At 32.8% G+C, this 17,932-nt stretch overlaps 1 protein-coding gene across 7 annotated transcripts in view; it reads left to right on the top strand.

Moving 5' to 3' along the window:
• Window positions 1-17,932, top strand: part of ARHGAP21 (Rho GTPase activating protein 21) — a 140,097-nt gene that overhangs the window by 52,754 nt on the left and 69,411 nt on the right. For all 7 annotated transcript variants that reach the window (XM_081297759.1, XM_081297755.1, XM_081297761.1 and 4 more), the window contains exons 3-4: window positions 7,558-7,737; window positions 10,144-10,168. In XM_081297759.1, the coding sequence (XP_081153885.1) occupies window positions 7,558-7,737; window positions 10,144-10,168 (205 nt within the window). The remainder of the gene's footprint in view (window positions 1-7,557; window positions 7,738-10,143; window positions 10,169-17,932) is intronic.

The following is a 17,932-nucleotide window of genomic DNA, read 5'->3' as shown; positions in this document are numbered from 1 at the left end:
ACGCATGCAGTTACTTTATGCTGTAATGTGAATGTTTGTGTCCTCCCAAAATGTGTATGCTGAAATCCTAAGCCTCACATTGATGGTTTTAGGAGGTGAAGACTTTGGAAAGTGATTAGGTTATGAAGGCAGAGTCCTGATGAATGGATCTGTGCCTTTTAAAAAGAGACCCTGAGAACTTCCTTCTACTTCCATCATGTGAGAATACCACAAGAAGGGGCCATCTCTGAGGAAGAAGACACTCACCAAACACCAGGTCTGCAATTGCTTTGAACTTGAAGTTCCCACCTTTTAGAACTGTAAGAAATAAATTTCCATTGTTTATAAGCCACCCAGCCTGTGCTTTCTATTATAGTAGTCCAAATGTACATAAAACAGTAATTGTACTCTGGATATTTATTCCAGAGAAGTTGAAATTTGTCACATGAAAATAAGTCCATGAATATTCATAGTAAATTTATTAAAAAAGAGGCCCAAATCAGAAACAACTTAGATGTTCTTTTTTCCTTTTGTGGGGATCATACCTAGGGCTTTATACATGGTAGGCAAATACTCTGCCACTGAGCTACAGTCCTAGCCCTTATATGTCCTTTTACAGGTTAATAATTAAATATATTAAGTGAAGCACATTCATACCAAGGACTACTACTAAGCAAGCAATAAAAAGCAATGAAGTATCGAGACACTCAACAACCTAAATGAATCTCCAGAAAATTATAAAAAATCCAATCCCAAACAATTTCTGAGTATAATATGAGTCCATTTTTTATAACATTCTTGAATTTACAAAAATGATGGAAAGGTAGAATAGATTGGTGGTTGCCCAGGGTTAGGGACTGGGTGAGGGGGGAGAGTAGGTATAGTTGTGAAGGAGTATAGGAAAGATCCTGTGGTAATGGAACTAACGGTTCCATACCTTGGTTGGGGGAGGATACACAAACCTATCCATGTGGTAAAACTGCACAGAATCCCCCAGCCCCCCAAATAAAAAAGAAAACATGAGTACTAGTAAAGATGGGGAAATCTGAAGAAGATAGGCAGATTATATATGTCAATATTTGGGTGTTTTCCTGTTGAAGGAAAATGCACAAAGGTTACATGAGCTCTCTCTTTCTCTATTATTTCTCACAACTACCTGTGACTCTAAAATTGTCTCAAAATGAAATGCTTAATTTAAAAAATAAATTAAAAATTTAGTGCATATTTTGTTCATCCTGGGAGCTATGCTTTGTGAAACTGTGTTGTATACAAAGTACATTCTCTGTGACTATTTACTTAATGAACAAGAAGAGTGAGTGCTTGAGCTAAGAGCATGAGCTGCATATGTAAAATGATGCTTTCATTTGGATTAAAAAAGGAGAAGCCAGTCCCCACTTAAAGCTTAACCAAACTGGGTAATTAAGCCTAGAATAATCTTTAGCTTCCAGACTCTACCTAGTAATCATCTGATCACTTTTGCAGTCACTTGGGACAACGCTGCTTGAATTCTCCATGTTGATCAGTTTGGTGTTGTCCAAAGACAAAATTACAACAAATTATTATCTTATTAATTGGCTTTATTTGTGATTCTGGAATAGGGAAACACCTTACTCAATAAAACAGAATAAATACTCCCATGATATGAGCAGAAGGGGTTGGTTTTATAGACAGAAGATCTAAAGAAAGCAGAAAAAATTAGCAGATTGGTCATTTCAAAGTTGCATTCCTTGTAGGGTGTGCACAGGCGCAGGTGGGGAGCGTGGGCACAAAAGAAAACAACACACTAGTTAACACCAGGTTACTTCAAGTGTCTTTCTTTAGTAAGGGTTACAGCAGAAGGAACTTTATTATCATGCTGATTGAAACTGGCCTGTTTGGAAATTTGGTTGTTATCTCTCTCTCCTGGTTTCTCAGAATGTCATTCAACAAGGTAGTTTCAGTTTGATTTGGAACTTTAGTATGAGTGACTCTATTTTGGTTTTTAGTCTCATCTGTTGGGGCCCAGTGAAGGAGCTTATTTTATGTAGTGGCCTCGTATAATTTTATTTGACAGTGTTATAACAAACCCAAAATCTGAGAAGGAGAGATATATGATAAGTTTATCAATAATTAGTTTCTAACATACAAAATTTCTTTTTTGAGGGGTGGGTATTGGGAATTAAACCCAGGGTGCTTTACCGCTGAGTTTCAGCCCTTTTTAAAATTTTTATTTTCCTACAGGTCTTACTAAGTTGCTGAGGCTGACTTAGAACTTGTGATCCGAAATTTCTATAGTTGACTGTAGAATTCTTGTTCATCCAAAGAGCTAAAAATAGGGAGGAAAAAAATTATCTGCTATGTAAGATCCAGTTTCTTCTCATCTATTGATTGCTTAACCCAGCTTTTTTAAAAAAATATTTTTTAGTGTTGGATCTCTATTTTATTTATTTGTATGTAGTGCTGAGAATTGAACCCAGTGCCTCACCCATATGCTCTTCCACTGAGCCACAACTCCAGCCTGCTTAAATCAGCTTTGTTTCCACAGTCTCTGTTATTTGCTGAAGTTCAGAAAGTTTGCTTTAATGCATCTTTCCAACTGCATTTTGCACATTAGTTATGTTAAAACATTGTGAAATATTGTGACTTAAAGGATTACCAGGAAAAATAAATTTAAAAAGATAATTAGAGAAGATGGTATATGTTGTGTGTGCAGAGAAAGAACAAGGAACTAATATTTATTAAATGTTTCTATGCTTGGTATTTTACATATGTTTCTCACTGAGTATACATTAATTCTTTGAGAGAGTGCTTTATTATTATTTTATGGGTGAAAAAATTGAGGCTTAATAGAAGTTAAGTAATTGTCCTCTATTATAAAATCAGCAAATGGCAGAGCCAGGATTAGTGACTGATCCCAAGTTCTTTTTTTTTAAATATTTTATTTATATATGGACACAATATTTTTATTTTGTTTATTTTTTTTAATGTGGTGCTGAGAATTGAACCCAGTGCCTCACATGTGTGAGGCAAGCGCTCTGCAACTGAGCCACAACCCCAGCCCAAGTTCTTAATCACAGTGCTAAAACTGAAAATTAAAATGTTGAGTTAGATAAAAAGAGACAGAATCAAAATAGAATCTTCTATTCAAAGTAGTATCCTTTAGATATAAAATGATTGTTAATTTTTGCAGTGTTAAATAGAATTACTTTTAAGAATGTTTATGTGTATATTTGATAAATACAAAATAATATATGTAATACATATTGACATCATATGACATAATAAAATGAACCCTTAGAAACTCTTCATAGATTTCAACATCACAATGCTGTTGAAGAAACTTCTGTATTTCTTCCAGATTTCAGACCCTTTCTTTCGTATGCATTTTATTTTGCCACCTCTGATAGCCTCTTCCTGAGTTTCCTGGTAGTTATTTCATTACCTCTATTTTTGTTTGAATATCTTAATTAAGGTATGCTAGACATATAATCAATTGCATATATTTAAACCATATAATTTGACCTTTTTAGACATGTATGCACCCTTGAAAACATTACCATAGTCATAAGGTAATGAACATATTAATCACTCACCCACCCCAGTTTCTTCATGCTGCTTTGTGGTATCTCCCTCCCTACCACCTACCTGAGCAACCATTAATCTACTTTTGGTCAGTATAGAATAGATTTTAGCATTTTTTTCTAGGATTTTATACAAATGGAATCATATAGTAGTATGTACTAGTTCTTGCTTTGGGTTCTTTAAATCAGCATAATTAACACATAGCTACATATATCCATAGTTCATTTCATTTCATTGCTAAGTAATCTTGTGTTGTTTATATTTATAGTTTATTTGTCTATTCATCTATTGATAAAGCATTTAGGATATTTTCCAGTTTGTGGCTATCACAGAGAAAGCTGCTATGAACATTTCTGTATTCATCTTTATATTAACATGTACTTTCAGATTTCTCTTAGGTATTTACCTAGGAACAGAATGGTTTCTTCATATAGTAGATAAAATATATTTAACTTTTTGAAAAACTATCAGGCTATTTTCCAGTGTTTGTACCATTTTAGGTTCTTACTAGCAGTATCTGAAAGTTTCAGTTGCTTCTTATCCTTCTCATCCAGCACTTGGTATAGTTAGTCTTTATAATTTTAGTACTTCTAAGGGAATGTAGTGATAATTGTGGTTTTAGTTTGTATTTTCCTATTGACTATATGTTGGTTATCTCTTCATAATACTTATTTGCATCTAGGTAGACTTCTTTGGTAAAGTATGCTCATCTTCTGCCCCCTTTTGCACAGGTAGAGGGTTGAAGATTGTTGCTTAGGGCTTTGCTAAGTTTTTGAGGCTGGCTTTGAACTTGTGATCCTCCTGCCTCAGCCTCCCTAGTTTCTGGGATTACAGGCATGCACCACCGCACCTGGCTCTTTGATGTCATATCTGAGAAATCTCAGCCTAACCTTAAGTTCATAAAGATTTTTGTCTGCTTTTTTCCCCAGTAGTTTTAAGTGTATAATCATTTGAATTAATTTTTGTATGTGACATATGAGTTAGAGATAAAAGTTTTATATATTTTGCATGTGGATAGCCAGGTGTACCAGGACTGTTGTGTTGTAGTATTTGTGTAGTACGAAGTTAATCAAGAAAAACATGTACAGATGTTCATGTTTTTCTTGATTTAAATACCTAGGAGTAGAGTCACTGCATCATGCAATTGTGGGTCTGTAGCTGGACTCTATTCTGTTCTATGGATCTATGTCTCTTGTTTCTAACACTGTATTTTCTTGATTACTATAGGTTTTTGAGTCTTGAAGACTTGTAGTATATGCATACTAACTTGGTTCTTTTTTGAAGCTATTTAAGCTATTTTAGGTTCTTTGCATTTTAACGTGAATTTTAGAAATAGCAGCTTCTTTGCAAAAGTTTCCTGGGATTTTGATTAGGATTGCACTGAATCTACAGATGAATTTTGGAAGAGGTATGGGTTTTTGAACCATGAACATGGTATATCTCTTCATTTATTTAAGTATTCTTTAATATGTCTCAGTAGCCTTTCAGAGTTTTAGTTTGCAGGTCTTGCAAGTCTTTTTTTCAGACTTATCTCTAAATATTTCACATTTTAGTGCCACTTTTTAAATTAATTAATTAATTAATTTATTATATATATTTTTAAATGTCTTTCTCTTTTTACCAATTTCTTTTCTTTATTTTGTTTATTTATTTTTATGTGGTGCTGAGGATCAAACCCAGGGCCTCACACGTGCTAGGTGAGCGCTCTACTGCTGAGCCACAACCCCAACCCCCATTTTTTTAATTATAAATCTTTTAAATTTTCAATTACTCATTGCTAGTCTGTAGAAATACTGTTGACTTTGTATATTACACCTTACTTTTATTCACATTCTAATCATGTAGTTACTCCTACTGCAAATTCAACTGGGTAATGTTATTATCTACCTATCTTCCCATCTTCATATGAAGCAAATCTTTGTGGAAGAATAGATAAATTTACTGGTAAGAGATAATAAAAAATATAGTAGAATCAAGCATATTCAAGTATTTTCTGTTTGATAAAGGTGACATTTCAAAAAGGCTGGCTTGAAATTGAAGTCTTATCAGCAGTATAGACAGGTAAAGTTTGAGATACCTATCTGTGGAGATGTCTGGGCTAGAGATAAATATTTGGGAGTCATCCACATACATGGTGTTTATTAAGGCATAAGACTGAATGAAATCTCCAGATGACAAGAGTATGGTAGAGAAGTATATGGACCGAGTCTTGGATACTTCCAAGTTCAGAAATTTAGTAGACAAAGTAGCAAAGGAGACAGAGAAAAAAATAGCCCATGAGTTGGGAGGAAAATCAGTGTGGGAAGTAAAGTGGAGAAATTTTTCAAGGAGGAAGTAATCCCCATGTTATCTGATAGATAACGTAAGATATGAACTAAGAATTGACCATTTAGTTTATCAGTGTAGAAGCCATTGGTGATATTGACAAGATCAGTTTTAAAGAGTTATGAAGGTAACAGCCCAGTTTAATGAGATTTAAGAGAAAATGAGAGGGAAAAAAATAGCAAATATAACTTTCAAGAGCTTTGCTTTAGCTGGTGGTGCACAGCTGTAATCCCAGTGGCTTGGGACGTATAGGCAGGGGGATCGTGAGTTCAAAGCCAGCCTCAGCATCTTAGGGAGGCCCGAAGCTACCCAGTAAGACCTTATCTTTAAATGACATTCAAAAAAGGGGCAGACATGTGGCTCAGTGTTCAAGTGCCTTGGGTTCAATCCCCAGTACCAAAACAAAACCAAAAAAAAAAAAGCTTTTCTCTAAGGAGAAACTGACAAACAAAATGTTTACTAGAGAGGTTGTATGAATTTTGTAGTTAAGATGAAAGAAAGAAGTTGCAGAACATGTGGATGCATATGGGAATGATAGAGTGATGATGCAGAAAAGAGAGGGGAGAATTACTGGATCCATATTTTTGAAAACTACAGTGATGGGATCTAGAATGCAAGTGGCAGGGCCTTAGGAGACTGGACAGTATCCATTGTTGGGCACAATTGCAGACAGGCTGGTAGGTGTGACAGAAGATTAAGTTCTCTCTTCTTTGCTGCTACTTTCTTAATGTAATAGAAAGTAGGGTCATCTGCTACAAGGGAGGAAGGGAGAAGGGATGAAACATTTAGCTGAATGGACCAGAGAGAATGTATTATCATTGACTTGACAGCATTATGGGGTCTATTGAGGTTAATGATCATGACTGTAAGTGAAAATATTTTTGTTTTTCTCCATATATGTTTGTCTGCATAGGAACAGATCTAAAATAGGCAGTATTGGTTTATCTGAGGTTAGGTTTTGTCAGGTGACTGAGCAAGTAAGAATGTGTCAGAAGACGAAGGAATGAGTTGAAGTTGGCTTAAGAGGGAATTAAAGACTTAGGGTCGGTAAGGAACTGGGAAAGGGTGGTAAGATCCCCAGATTGAATAATTGTAAGGGCTGGGGTAAGAGGGAGAAGCAGGTGATGGGTCTAAGTAGGGTTCTTGATTTTGAGTAAAAGGCTTTCACTCATGACCAAGCCAAAGCCAAGAGTGCAGGAGAGTTCAAAGACCAGGATATGTTGGAAGGATTATCGATGTGGATTCTAAGTTTGTGCTCAGAACCCGAAGTCCTTTTCTATTATTTTAAAATTATTTTTGTTGCCATTGGACTAATAAGGTTAGGACTTAATTTGTGAGAGTTCCATATATCTTTCATAATTTGTTTTTTAGTTCTTTGTGCACTGTGAGATTTTATTATCTTTTATTCCTTTGTTGCATTTTAAATCTTAGTGATTGTATTTCTAATTTCCAAGAGTTCCTTTTTGCTTTTGATTAATTTTTCATAACATCATAATTTTCTAGACAAAAATATTAGTTTTTGATGATCACATGATTTGTTTCAATACATTTAATTTATGAATCAGAATATAATTCTTTGTTTCCATTAAGTTCATATCTGTATTCAGATATTATATGTCACATGTAATTTTTTTCTAAGTGAGCACATATAATGTATTCTCTAGTTAACTTTTACAAATCTTTTAACTTTAGGTATCAAAAAATAAAGATGGAAAAGAACAAAGTGAAACTGTATCACCATCCGAAGATGAAACGTTCTCCTGGCCAGGTCCCAAAACAGTTATGCTGAAAAGAACATCTCAAGGCTTTGGTTTTACATTAAGACATTTTATTGTTTATCCCCCAGAGTCTGCAATTCAGTTTTCATATAAGGTAAGATAAATAAACTTGGAAAAAACACAAGTCCATTTCTATTTCTTTTTGGTCTCCCAGACATACTTGCCTTCCCTACTGTCTTTTCTTTTTTTTTCCCTATCTTATTGTTGTATTTTCATTTTGATTATCTTTTTTTAAAGATTTTTTTCATTTTCTAGAACAAAAACTTTAGTCTTCTCTGAAAGATCAAACTAATTCTAAACTCCAGATTTATTTTTCAAGGTCTTCTAGACTGCATTCTATTTTTTCTAATATGTAACATTTCCCTAATATCTAGAAAAGTGGTAAGTTTTCTGGGCAAAGTATACAGCAGAGATTATTCATGAAAATATTTTGATAGTTATAGAAAATTAACAAGATTAGAACAATACTTTCAGATATGTAATATGATGGTGAGTTAGGATTTTAAAACAGCTTCTTGTCAGAGTACATGAAATGAATATACTGTTCCAGATAGCAATACAGTCTCAAAAGGGGAAACATACTAATTATGATTGCAGTTGACACATTGAATACTTGCTCTGTTCTTTACTATTCTTTATGTCCATTATCTTACTTGATCCACACCAAAATCCTATGGAGCAGTCTTATATAACAGATGTGAAAACTGATCTGGGTCATATAATGGGTAAGTGTACTAGACCTAGGGTTTGATTATGGCTAATAAATATGTATTCAAGGAACTAAATCTGTTTTTAAAAGGTAGTATCTAATTGTATCTGGAAACCATCTCTTTCTTATTATATTTTTGTTAAGTACATCTTTCTAGTAAAATGTTTTACTCTTTTTAAAATCAGAATAGCTTTTAAGGATTATAAATAATTATTAATTTAGAAGTAAAATTTACCAGCATGGGTTTCCTGAAATATTGTAATACTGCTGGCTAACATTCTTCTTTACCTTAAAAAGGTCTAAAATAATATTACTAATATATTAGGTTACATATCAGAGTACTTGATAATTATATTTTAGGGTTGGGTATTTTTATCTTTTTATTTTGTTTTGAATAAAAACTTTGGGTCATGACAAACAGATAGATAGTTACAGTTTTTATAAGATAATTTTACCAAGCTTAGATTAAAAGTATATATATATTTTTAAAATTTTTAATTTGTTTTTAGTTGTTGATGGACCTTTATTTCATTTGCTTATTTATATGTGGTTCTGGGAATTGAACGCAGTGCCTCACACGTATGAGGCAAGCACTCTACTTCTGAGCTACAACTCCAGCCCCAAAAGTATATTCCTAATGGGGAATATTTCTAGAAATTTCAGTAGCATAATATAATTGTTAATAGCATAGTCATTGGAGTCAAAAGAGCTTAGGTTTGAGTCCCATCTCTTTTTTAACTCTGTGACCTCACTGGTTGTGTGTTTAAATGATATAGTACATACAAAACACTTAGAACAGGAATTGACATATAATAATTGTCCAGTAAATTTCAGCTATTAATACTATTATTTCGAACAGATAATCTTGCAAATAGGTCTCAGTCTTGTATATTTTTCATGAAAAATAAACATTGAAACCTCCCCTTTTTTGTTGCAATGGTAATTGAACCAGGACCTTATGCATTTGAGGAAACATACACCCACTCAGCTACGTCCCCAGCCCCAAAAGACTTTTTTTTTTTTAAATCTCATATTGTATAGCTTTTAGAAAGCATGTAATTAATATAACAATGTCTTTATTATGTCACTTAGCTGGCAGCATTACTGGTCTTAGAACAGAGCTTATAACCAGAAGAAGAAGAAAACAACATTTGAGCAGCCAAAGTAAAGGTCAAAAATTATGTAATAAATTATCAGTCCTTAATCAAATGTCTTGTTTTTCTTTCTACAGTACATGGTAACTTCCATATGGTAGAGGCTCAGCAAGTATTTGAATAAATAATTTTTTAACTAGTTTTTTAAAGGTTGTTTCTAATTTCTCAGCTAGATATAGGTAACAGGGCATGAAAGCAGCAAACCAAGTAGATAAACTTCCAGACTGAGTACAAGAATTTAAATATGTAGCAACTTAGCACTAATTCATTTATGTAAACAGTTTTGGGTCCTGTAATAGCTTCTAAAGTCACCACATTTAAGTACATGGTAGTAATGACCAGTCAGCCTTCTCTCCCAAACTCAGCTTCATTTGTTCTACTGCTGACTTGGTGACTCCTCTTGAATATCTTCATTAGATACCTCATAATCAACATGTCAAAAACTGAACTCCTAGTATCCTCAGTTGGCTTTATTTACAGCTTTCTCTTCTCTATTTGTGATTCCACCTTCTGACAAAAGACACTTTTAGTGAGATTATAATTGGGAGGTTAGTTTGGATTAAATTGAGCCTTGCTATGATTTAAAAAGAGTTTTTAAATGTGTATTTATAAATGGTTATTGTTTTTTATTTTGTAGGATGAAGAAAATGGAAACAGAGGAGGTATGCTGTAAAATTATTAATTTTTCTCTGAATGTTTTTCTACCCAGGTTGTTCTGTTTTTAAGTAATATTAACTGAGATAATGTGTGTTTGGAAGTTCAAACATGTAAGAGTTTTCAGATGTAAGATCATAGAAATTAAATATTTTTTTATTGTAGTCTTCAAAGTTTTATGAATTCTATTGTTACAGTTTGATAATTATTTTATTATTGATATCATTATTTTCAGGAAGGTATCTGAGATTTTTATTTTAATTAATAACTTCTCAATTTAGTGATCCTTTTGAGAAAGAGTGTTTTGCATTTTGTCATAGGTTTATTGACTCAGATATTGAAGAGAAGAAGATTTGGAATCTTGTAGTTAATTTTATTTAAAAATTATTTAAGGAGCTTAAAAAGAGAATTATGCTGAGGTTAGGATTATTTCTTAATAACATTTTTTTTAATTTTAAATTTTAGATCAACTTTAATTAGTTAAAGCTTACATACAACAAATGAACCCATTAAAAACTATTCAATTGCATAAAATTTTAAGACTTAAGTTGCAAAAATAGTATAGAACGTTTCCAGATAGCTTTTATTTAGCTTTCCCTGTGTTAAAAACTTACATAACACATGATATAGTTAACAAAAGTAAGGAATTAGCATAGGTATGGTATTATTGCTTTAACTTACAAACTTTATTTGAATTTTATCAGTTTTTCCACTAGTGTCTTTCTGTTCCAGAATCTTACACTGCATTCAGTTGACATACCCCCTTAGTTTCTTCCAGTCTGTGACTATTCCTCGTGTTTTTTTTCTATTTTCTTTTTTTTTAATTTTTAAAACTTTGTGACCTTGACTTTTGAAAAGTACTGGGCAGTTTTTATTTTATACAATATCTTTGAATTTGGATTTATTGAATATTTTCTCATTGTTAGTTCAAGTTTATGTATTTCTAGCAAGAATACCACATTTGTACCTATTTTAAGTGTACAGTTTGGTGAGTTTTAATAAATGTTCTATGAAACCACTGTCCCAATTGTGATATGATATCAAAAATAACCTTTCCATCATTCCATAAAATTTCCTTGTATTCCTTTGTTACTCTCCTCACCTTAGCCCATCACTAATTTGCTTTCTGTTACTATGATTAGTTTTGTCTTTTTCAGAGTTTCTCATAAATGGGTCAGTATAATTTATTCTTGTTGTGTCTTTTGCAACATGCATATTTTTGAAGTTCACCATATTGTATGTTTGAGTATTAACAGTATCACCTTTTTGTTGTTGTTGGTTAATTTTCTTCTTTATGAATTTACCACAAATTGTTTATGGATCCATCAGTGTACCTTTATAATATCCATATCTTACAAATCTGAATTGAGGTCTTGGAAAGGTTATAAGGATTAAAATGAAGAGGAAAATGGTTTCTTTCAGCACTATCAAAAGTAATCTGAGGATGTAAAACCAGGTAGGACACTTCATAGTTGTCATTTATGCAGTATGGGCCACTTCTCTGTCACCATCTATCATGCACTAGGGTTTAGTTTGAATTCCAAACACTGTTCAGCATGGGTTACAAATAGGCTTTTGTTGGGAAAAGGAAAACTTACTGCAAACCAGCTTCAGTAAGAGCACAAAGAATGTGTGTCTTCTTCCCAGCATCCTTCAGGCTGATAGTCTGATGCCAGGGAACCACTGGGCATTTGACATCTAGAATTTTGTGCCTATCATGGGGTAAATACATATCTAATAAATATATAAAGACATGAAACTATGCTGATCATTATGTATCTGACATAGCTTATGTAAGTGATTCAGTTTAGTTAATTATTTGCTTTGACAGGAAAATAAACATTTGCTAAAGAAAACTGAAGGATCTTTGTCTAGCAAAAAATTTAGAGAGGAATAATAATGTGGCAGCAAAGGGTATGATCTGCTGGGGAAGATTATAATTTACCTATTTGTTAATTTATCCCTAATCTCATTCAAAAAAAGTTTTGTGCCAATATGCAAAAATACATGCATTATATAATAAAATAAATAAGGTTAAAAATAGATTTAGGGTTGAAGAATGAATTGACATTCAGGAGATTTATTACTCATAAATTCATGCACCTTTATCAAAGATAGACTGTGAATTTGTTTTTGAGCGCTCCAGTGGTCAAAGAAAAAGTGAGAGTATAATTAGTTAAGAATACTCAGTTATCCATAAGAAAGCATGCTGATTACATCAAGGTCTGAGACAGTTGTCTCCTGTAGATATTCATAATGGAAAACAGTGATACAGTAGATAATATCTTTACCAGCATTCCTTCATATGGCTATCTTTAAAGTGATTTTTCAATGTAAGCTGACTTCAAAGCCCTGATTCAATTCAGTTTAAAGTGCTTCTCAGCTGGGGAGAGTATTGCTCACCAGGGTATATATGGAAATATATGTCTATGTCCTAGACATCTTTGGTTGTCATAATTGAAGAAGAGTGGGATTGTGCTACTGGCATCTAATAGGTAGAGACCAGAGATACTGTTGAACATTCTTCACTGTTAAGTAAGAAATTTATGAAGCCTAGAATGTCTGTATTTCTTTTCTTAGAAGAATAATATGAAAAGGTTGGAGGGTATATAAGAAAATTGGGTTATAAAATACTTCTAATATATTGGAAAGGAGAACTGCTTGATTTGGGTGAGGGGAGAAAAAGAGGAATAGTGGCATAAATTAGCGTAAGATCGAGGACTTACCCAGTACCTGACATTATAATACATGTTATTATCCTTTTTCAAATTAGCTATTCTAACTCTTTTAACTCTACCATCTTATTTCTGTTGACTTATGTTTAATATCCTCCATCATTTAATTTTGTTTTAAAAATAATTATTTAAAAAATGGTCTGACTTACATACAGTCAAGATTAGTAGATAATGTAGAATATAATTAGTATATTATGAGAATAAATCTATGAATCCTTCATTGAGGAAGTTAAAATCAAGGAAACTTATTCAATATTTCTGAATACTTTTAAAGACAGTTCACATAAAGGCCAGGGAGATCTCAAGTTTGGAGGCCCTAAGTACTTTTTTAGAAGTAACCATCACTTCTTACTCAGTTCTGACTGCCTGGAAAATTTCCTGAGTTAAAGAGTTAGTTATTTGTGATAGGCCTACGTGGTTGTATCTCACTCCTTCAAATGTAGGTTTGCTTTTGTCAGCATAATCCACAAGATCTATTTAACTTAACATAATAATCATATATCATTTCAACTAAACTGATCAACCATTGGACCATGTAATTATTTATAGAATATAGCCTATTTAGAGGTAGACTCAAAATTTATTATTTTTATTCAGTAGAATTTAACCATTTTTGTTTTATAATCTCATTTCCTTTAAAACGTATTTCTAAGCCTATGGAGATTTTGAAATCTTCTCATATAGAGTTTTGTTTTAATGTAATAGAATCCTATCCGCCAGTGTAATGATCAGAGTCAAAGCCTAGAAACACTGGAAAGAATATAATTGCAGAATTTTGTTTACACTCCTAAGAGATCTTGTTATAATGCCAAGATTCTGTTAAAAAGTTTAAAGGTTTTGTTTTGGCAATTTAATAAAATCTCTTGTACCACTTAAATTTCTAATTATTTTACTTACCCAGTTTTCCATTGTGTTGTTTCTTATAAAATATTTTATATGTGTGTACTTTTTTATGTTTTTAAAATTATTTTTCTTCCTTTGGTTAGTTTCCTGTAACTATGATGAAATAATATTTACAGGAAAAGGTGATTTTAGGTAGAAAAATATTTTTCAGTTTTGATAATAGTTACTAATGGGTAATTGATATCTTGTTAACATCCTGTTGTCCTTTAAAATCTTTTTTTAATTTTTTTTTTTAAAGAGGAGAGAGAGGAGAGAGAGAGAGAGAGAGAATTTTTTAATATTTATTTTTTAGTTCTCTGTGGACACAACATCTTTGTTTGTATGTGGTGCTGAGGATCGAACCCGGGCCGCACGCACGCCAGGCGAGCGCGCTACCGCTTGAGCCACATCCCCAGCCCCACTTTAAAATCTTTAGAGAAAATATTCATATGTAATCAAAATAAGAATAAGGTCATTAATTATTTTCTACTTATTCCATGAGTAAACATTCTATCCTGGTTTCTACTGCTGTTATATTTGTGCAACATTTTGTTAAGGAACTTAAATAACTTTTAATGTTAAAATTTATATTCATTCTAATTGTGATGGTGCATGCCTGTAATCCCAGAGGCATGCAGAAGCTGAGGCAGCAGAATTGAATCTTCATAGGTTCAAGGCCAGGCTCAATAACTTAGCAAGACCCTGTCTCAAAATAAAAGGGATTGGGGATGTAGCCCAGTGGTAAAGTACCAAAAAAAAAAAAAAAAAAGAAAGAAAGAAAGAAAGAAAAAGAAAGAAAAAAATATGTAGGGGAAAAAAGCAAGTGGGTATTATATAAATTTTCTCATTAGTAAAAATTTGTATTGTGTTTGTAGGTGATTCTGAATGTATAGTTGGGTAGTCTGTATGGAAGTATTTGAATAGTGACAAAAATTAGAAATTTATTCATGTAACCTAAGGACAGTTGTGTTAATTCTACAAAACAACTGAGTATCTCCATATTTAAAGACAGGAGCTATGGTATACCCAGGGTCCTGGAAATTGGGACTTGGAAAGCAACTAAATGCTAAGTAACAATAATAATATCTTAAAATTTGAGCTTCCAAAGCCTAACTCTGATATTTTAAGGATGATTTAAAGGATGTTCATAGTGAGTATCATGAACTGACCTCTGTATGAGATACAACCCTCACTATACCTTATTTCTGACTCTCTCTCATAATACTTACAAATCCCTGAGAGAGAAGTCTAATTGGCCCAGTTGGTATTTAATATCAGTAATATTACAATCCACACTGTTCAGAGATCGATGTTATTTGGTTTGTTTATGAGAAAAATTTGTAACACTGAGTAAATGTATATTTTATGCCACTGATTTCAATTAATGTATTGAAAACCTGTTCTTTCATAATACTATAGCATTAAAATATGGACCTGAGAATGTTGGTGGAGGAAGGTTTGCTATGGGTAGGTCAATGGTGTAAGGGTGGGTGGTGAGATGTCAGAAGCATGTTTTCATTGCTTTTAGTGCAGCAGTACTATGCAGCTCCATGGATCTCTTTTCTGATGTCTTTGGGGTGGCACATTAACTGAATCCCTCCGGATACATATTTTAATCAATGTTGACAGTTTAACTATTTGAATTTCTCTGGTAGTTAGGTAAATATACTAACTGGTTATATAATTTTATTTAATGCTGCTCAGTAGAACAACTATAGGTATCTTACTAGGCTTTGAGGGTATTTTACGAAGTAGAAAGTAGGAAGGATGATGACGATGATGACAGTGGCAGTGTCTTGCGTTATGACATGTCACGTGCTGTTCTCAGACTGCAGGAACAAAGTCATTCACTATTCACAACAGCTTTCTGGAGTGGATCTGATTATCACCTTTGTTTTTTAGATGATGAAACTGAGGCATAAAATATTTAACTAACAAGAGGTGGGGCTGGACTAAACCTCAGGCAGTCTGGTTCTGGGTTTTCTTCTATAAATTCCTACTGTGGCTCCTCAGAAAGATCTTTATTCTTACATAATTCATTCTTGGAAATGTATAAGAAAGAGAGTTATTTTCTCTTTAGAGGTAAGCAGTATTAAAAGAGCTATAGTCCCAATTTTGGCTAACATAGTACAAGAATTTCATAATTTTCTTTAATTTTTATTCTTTATTTTCACAGTTTGACATGTTTAATTGGCTTAAGTTTGTTGAGCCTTTAGTTAAGATTACAGCATTGGTTTTAATATCTGAAATTGCTTCCATTTTTTGAGTTTTTAGTTATATTTTTGATACCTATGCATTTTAAGACTGATAATACATTTTGGGTTTTTTTCCCCCACTTTTATGAAAAGGTGAGGGCAGTCCTAAGTATTTACCTAAAATAAATGAAACATACATCTGCAAAAAGATTTGTATAGAAATGTTCATAACCACATTTTGTGAATGTGCTTATTTAAAAAAAAATAAACATTTTCAAAAAAAATACACATTATTTCAAAAGAAATAAACATTGGATTCAACCCAATAATTTATTAATATGTAAAATAGGTAAATTGTGGTATATATACATAATGGGATGCATACATAGGCATATGGATGAATCTAAAGAACATTTTTTATAGAGGTAAAATTAACACAAAATTCACCACTTTAAAGTGAATAATTCAGTGACAGTACAGAATATTTATGAAATGTTGTACATTCACCACCTCTATCTAGTTCCAAAACATTTTCAACACTCCAAAAGGAAATTGTGCATTTTCTCTCCTATGTTCGTGACAATCACTGACATTTTGTCCCTGTAAACTTATGTATTCTGATTATTTCATATAACTGGAATCATATACTATATAACCTTTTCCAAGTGGCTTCTTTTACTTAGTGTAGTGTTTTAAAGGTTTATCCACGTGTAGCATGTAGCAGTACTTTGCATCTTTTTGTGGCTGAATAATATCTCATTGTGTGTGCACACCACAGTTTGTTTATATAATCATTTATTATACATTTATTATACATTTGGGCGGTTGCTACCTTTTGGCTATTGTGACTAGTGCTGCCATGAACATAGACATACAAGCATTTGTTTGAGTCTCTTGTTTTCAGTTTTTTTGAGTGTGTACTTAGCAGTGCAAATTTCTGGGTCATATGGTATTCTGTTTAACATTCTTGAGAAACTGCCAAACTTTTCCACTGCAATCCCACCAGCAATGTATGAAGATCTTTTGCATATCCTTACGAACATGTTTTGTGGTTTTTGTATTATAGTTAACTTAGTAAGTATGCAATAATATCTCATGTAATTATGATTCACATTTCTTTAATGACTAATGATGTGGGGCATCATTTCATATGCTTGTTGGTCATTTGTATATTTGGACAAACACCCTTTTAATTTTTTTATTATTTATTTTGTTTTACCTTTTTTTTTTTAATATTTATTTTTAGTTCTCGGCGGACACAACATCTTTGTTGGTATGTGGTGCTGAGGATCGAACCCGGGCCGCACGCATGCCAGGCGAGCGCGTTACCGCTTGAGCCACATCCCCAGCCCCCCCCCCCCTTTTTTTTTTTTGCAGTGTTTGGCAGAGAACTCAGGGCCTCACAAAGTGCTCTACTATTGAGCTATACTCCCAGCCCTATTGCCCTTAAAATGGGCAGTTTGAAAATAATTGGGATCTTTGTCTTTTTGGTGTTGAGTTGTAAGAGTTCTTGATATAATCTTGATGGTAAACTCTTATCAGATATATAGTTTGCATTTATTTTCTGCTATTCCGTAGGTTGTCTTTACTTTCTCCATAGTGCCTTTGATGGACAAAAGCTTTTAATTTTGATGATATCTACTTTATGTGCTTTTTCTTTGGTTGCACATATGTTTGCAGTCAAACATTTTGATGAGTGAAAGAAGTCAAATGCAAAAGAGTACATACTATTTGATTCCATTTATTTATATGAAAATCTAGGAAAGACAAATCTAAACAATACTTAATGTAGTGTGGTTGTCTGAACTGACTGGGAATGAGCACAAGGAAATTTTTTGACATGATGAAAACGTCTCTCAGATCTTGATCATATTGATGATTACATGGGTATATACATTTGTCAAGACTTTTTGAATTGTGTACTTAAGTGTGTTTCATCATATTTTACCTTATCTAAATA

Source organism: Spermophilus citellus (assembly GCF_964194105.1).
Source record: "Spermophilus citellus genome assembly, chromosome: 6".
Classification (NCBI taxonomy): domain Eukaryota; kingdom Metazoa; phylum Chordata; class Mammalia; order Rodentia; family Sciuridae; genus Spermophilus; species Spermophilus citellus.
The sequence above is the reverse complement of the archived record's forward strand: the minus strand, read 5'-3'. Positions and strand labels throughout refer to the sequence as shown.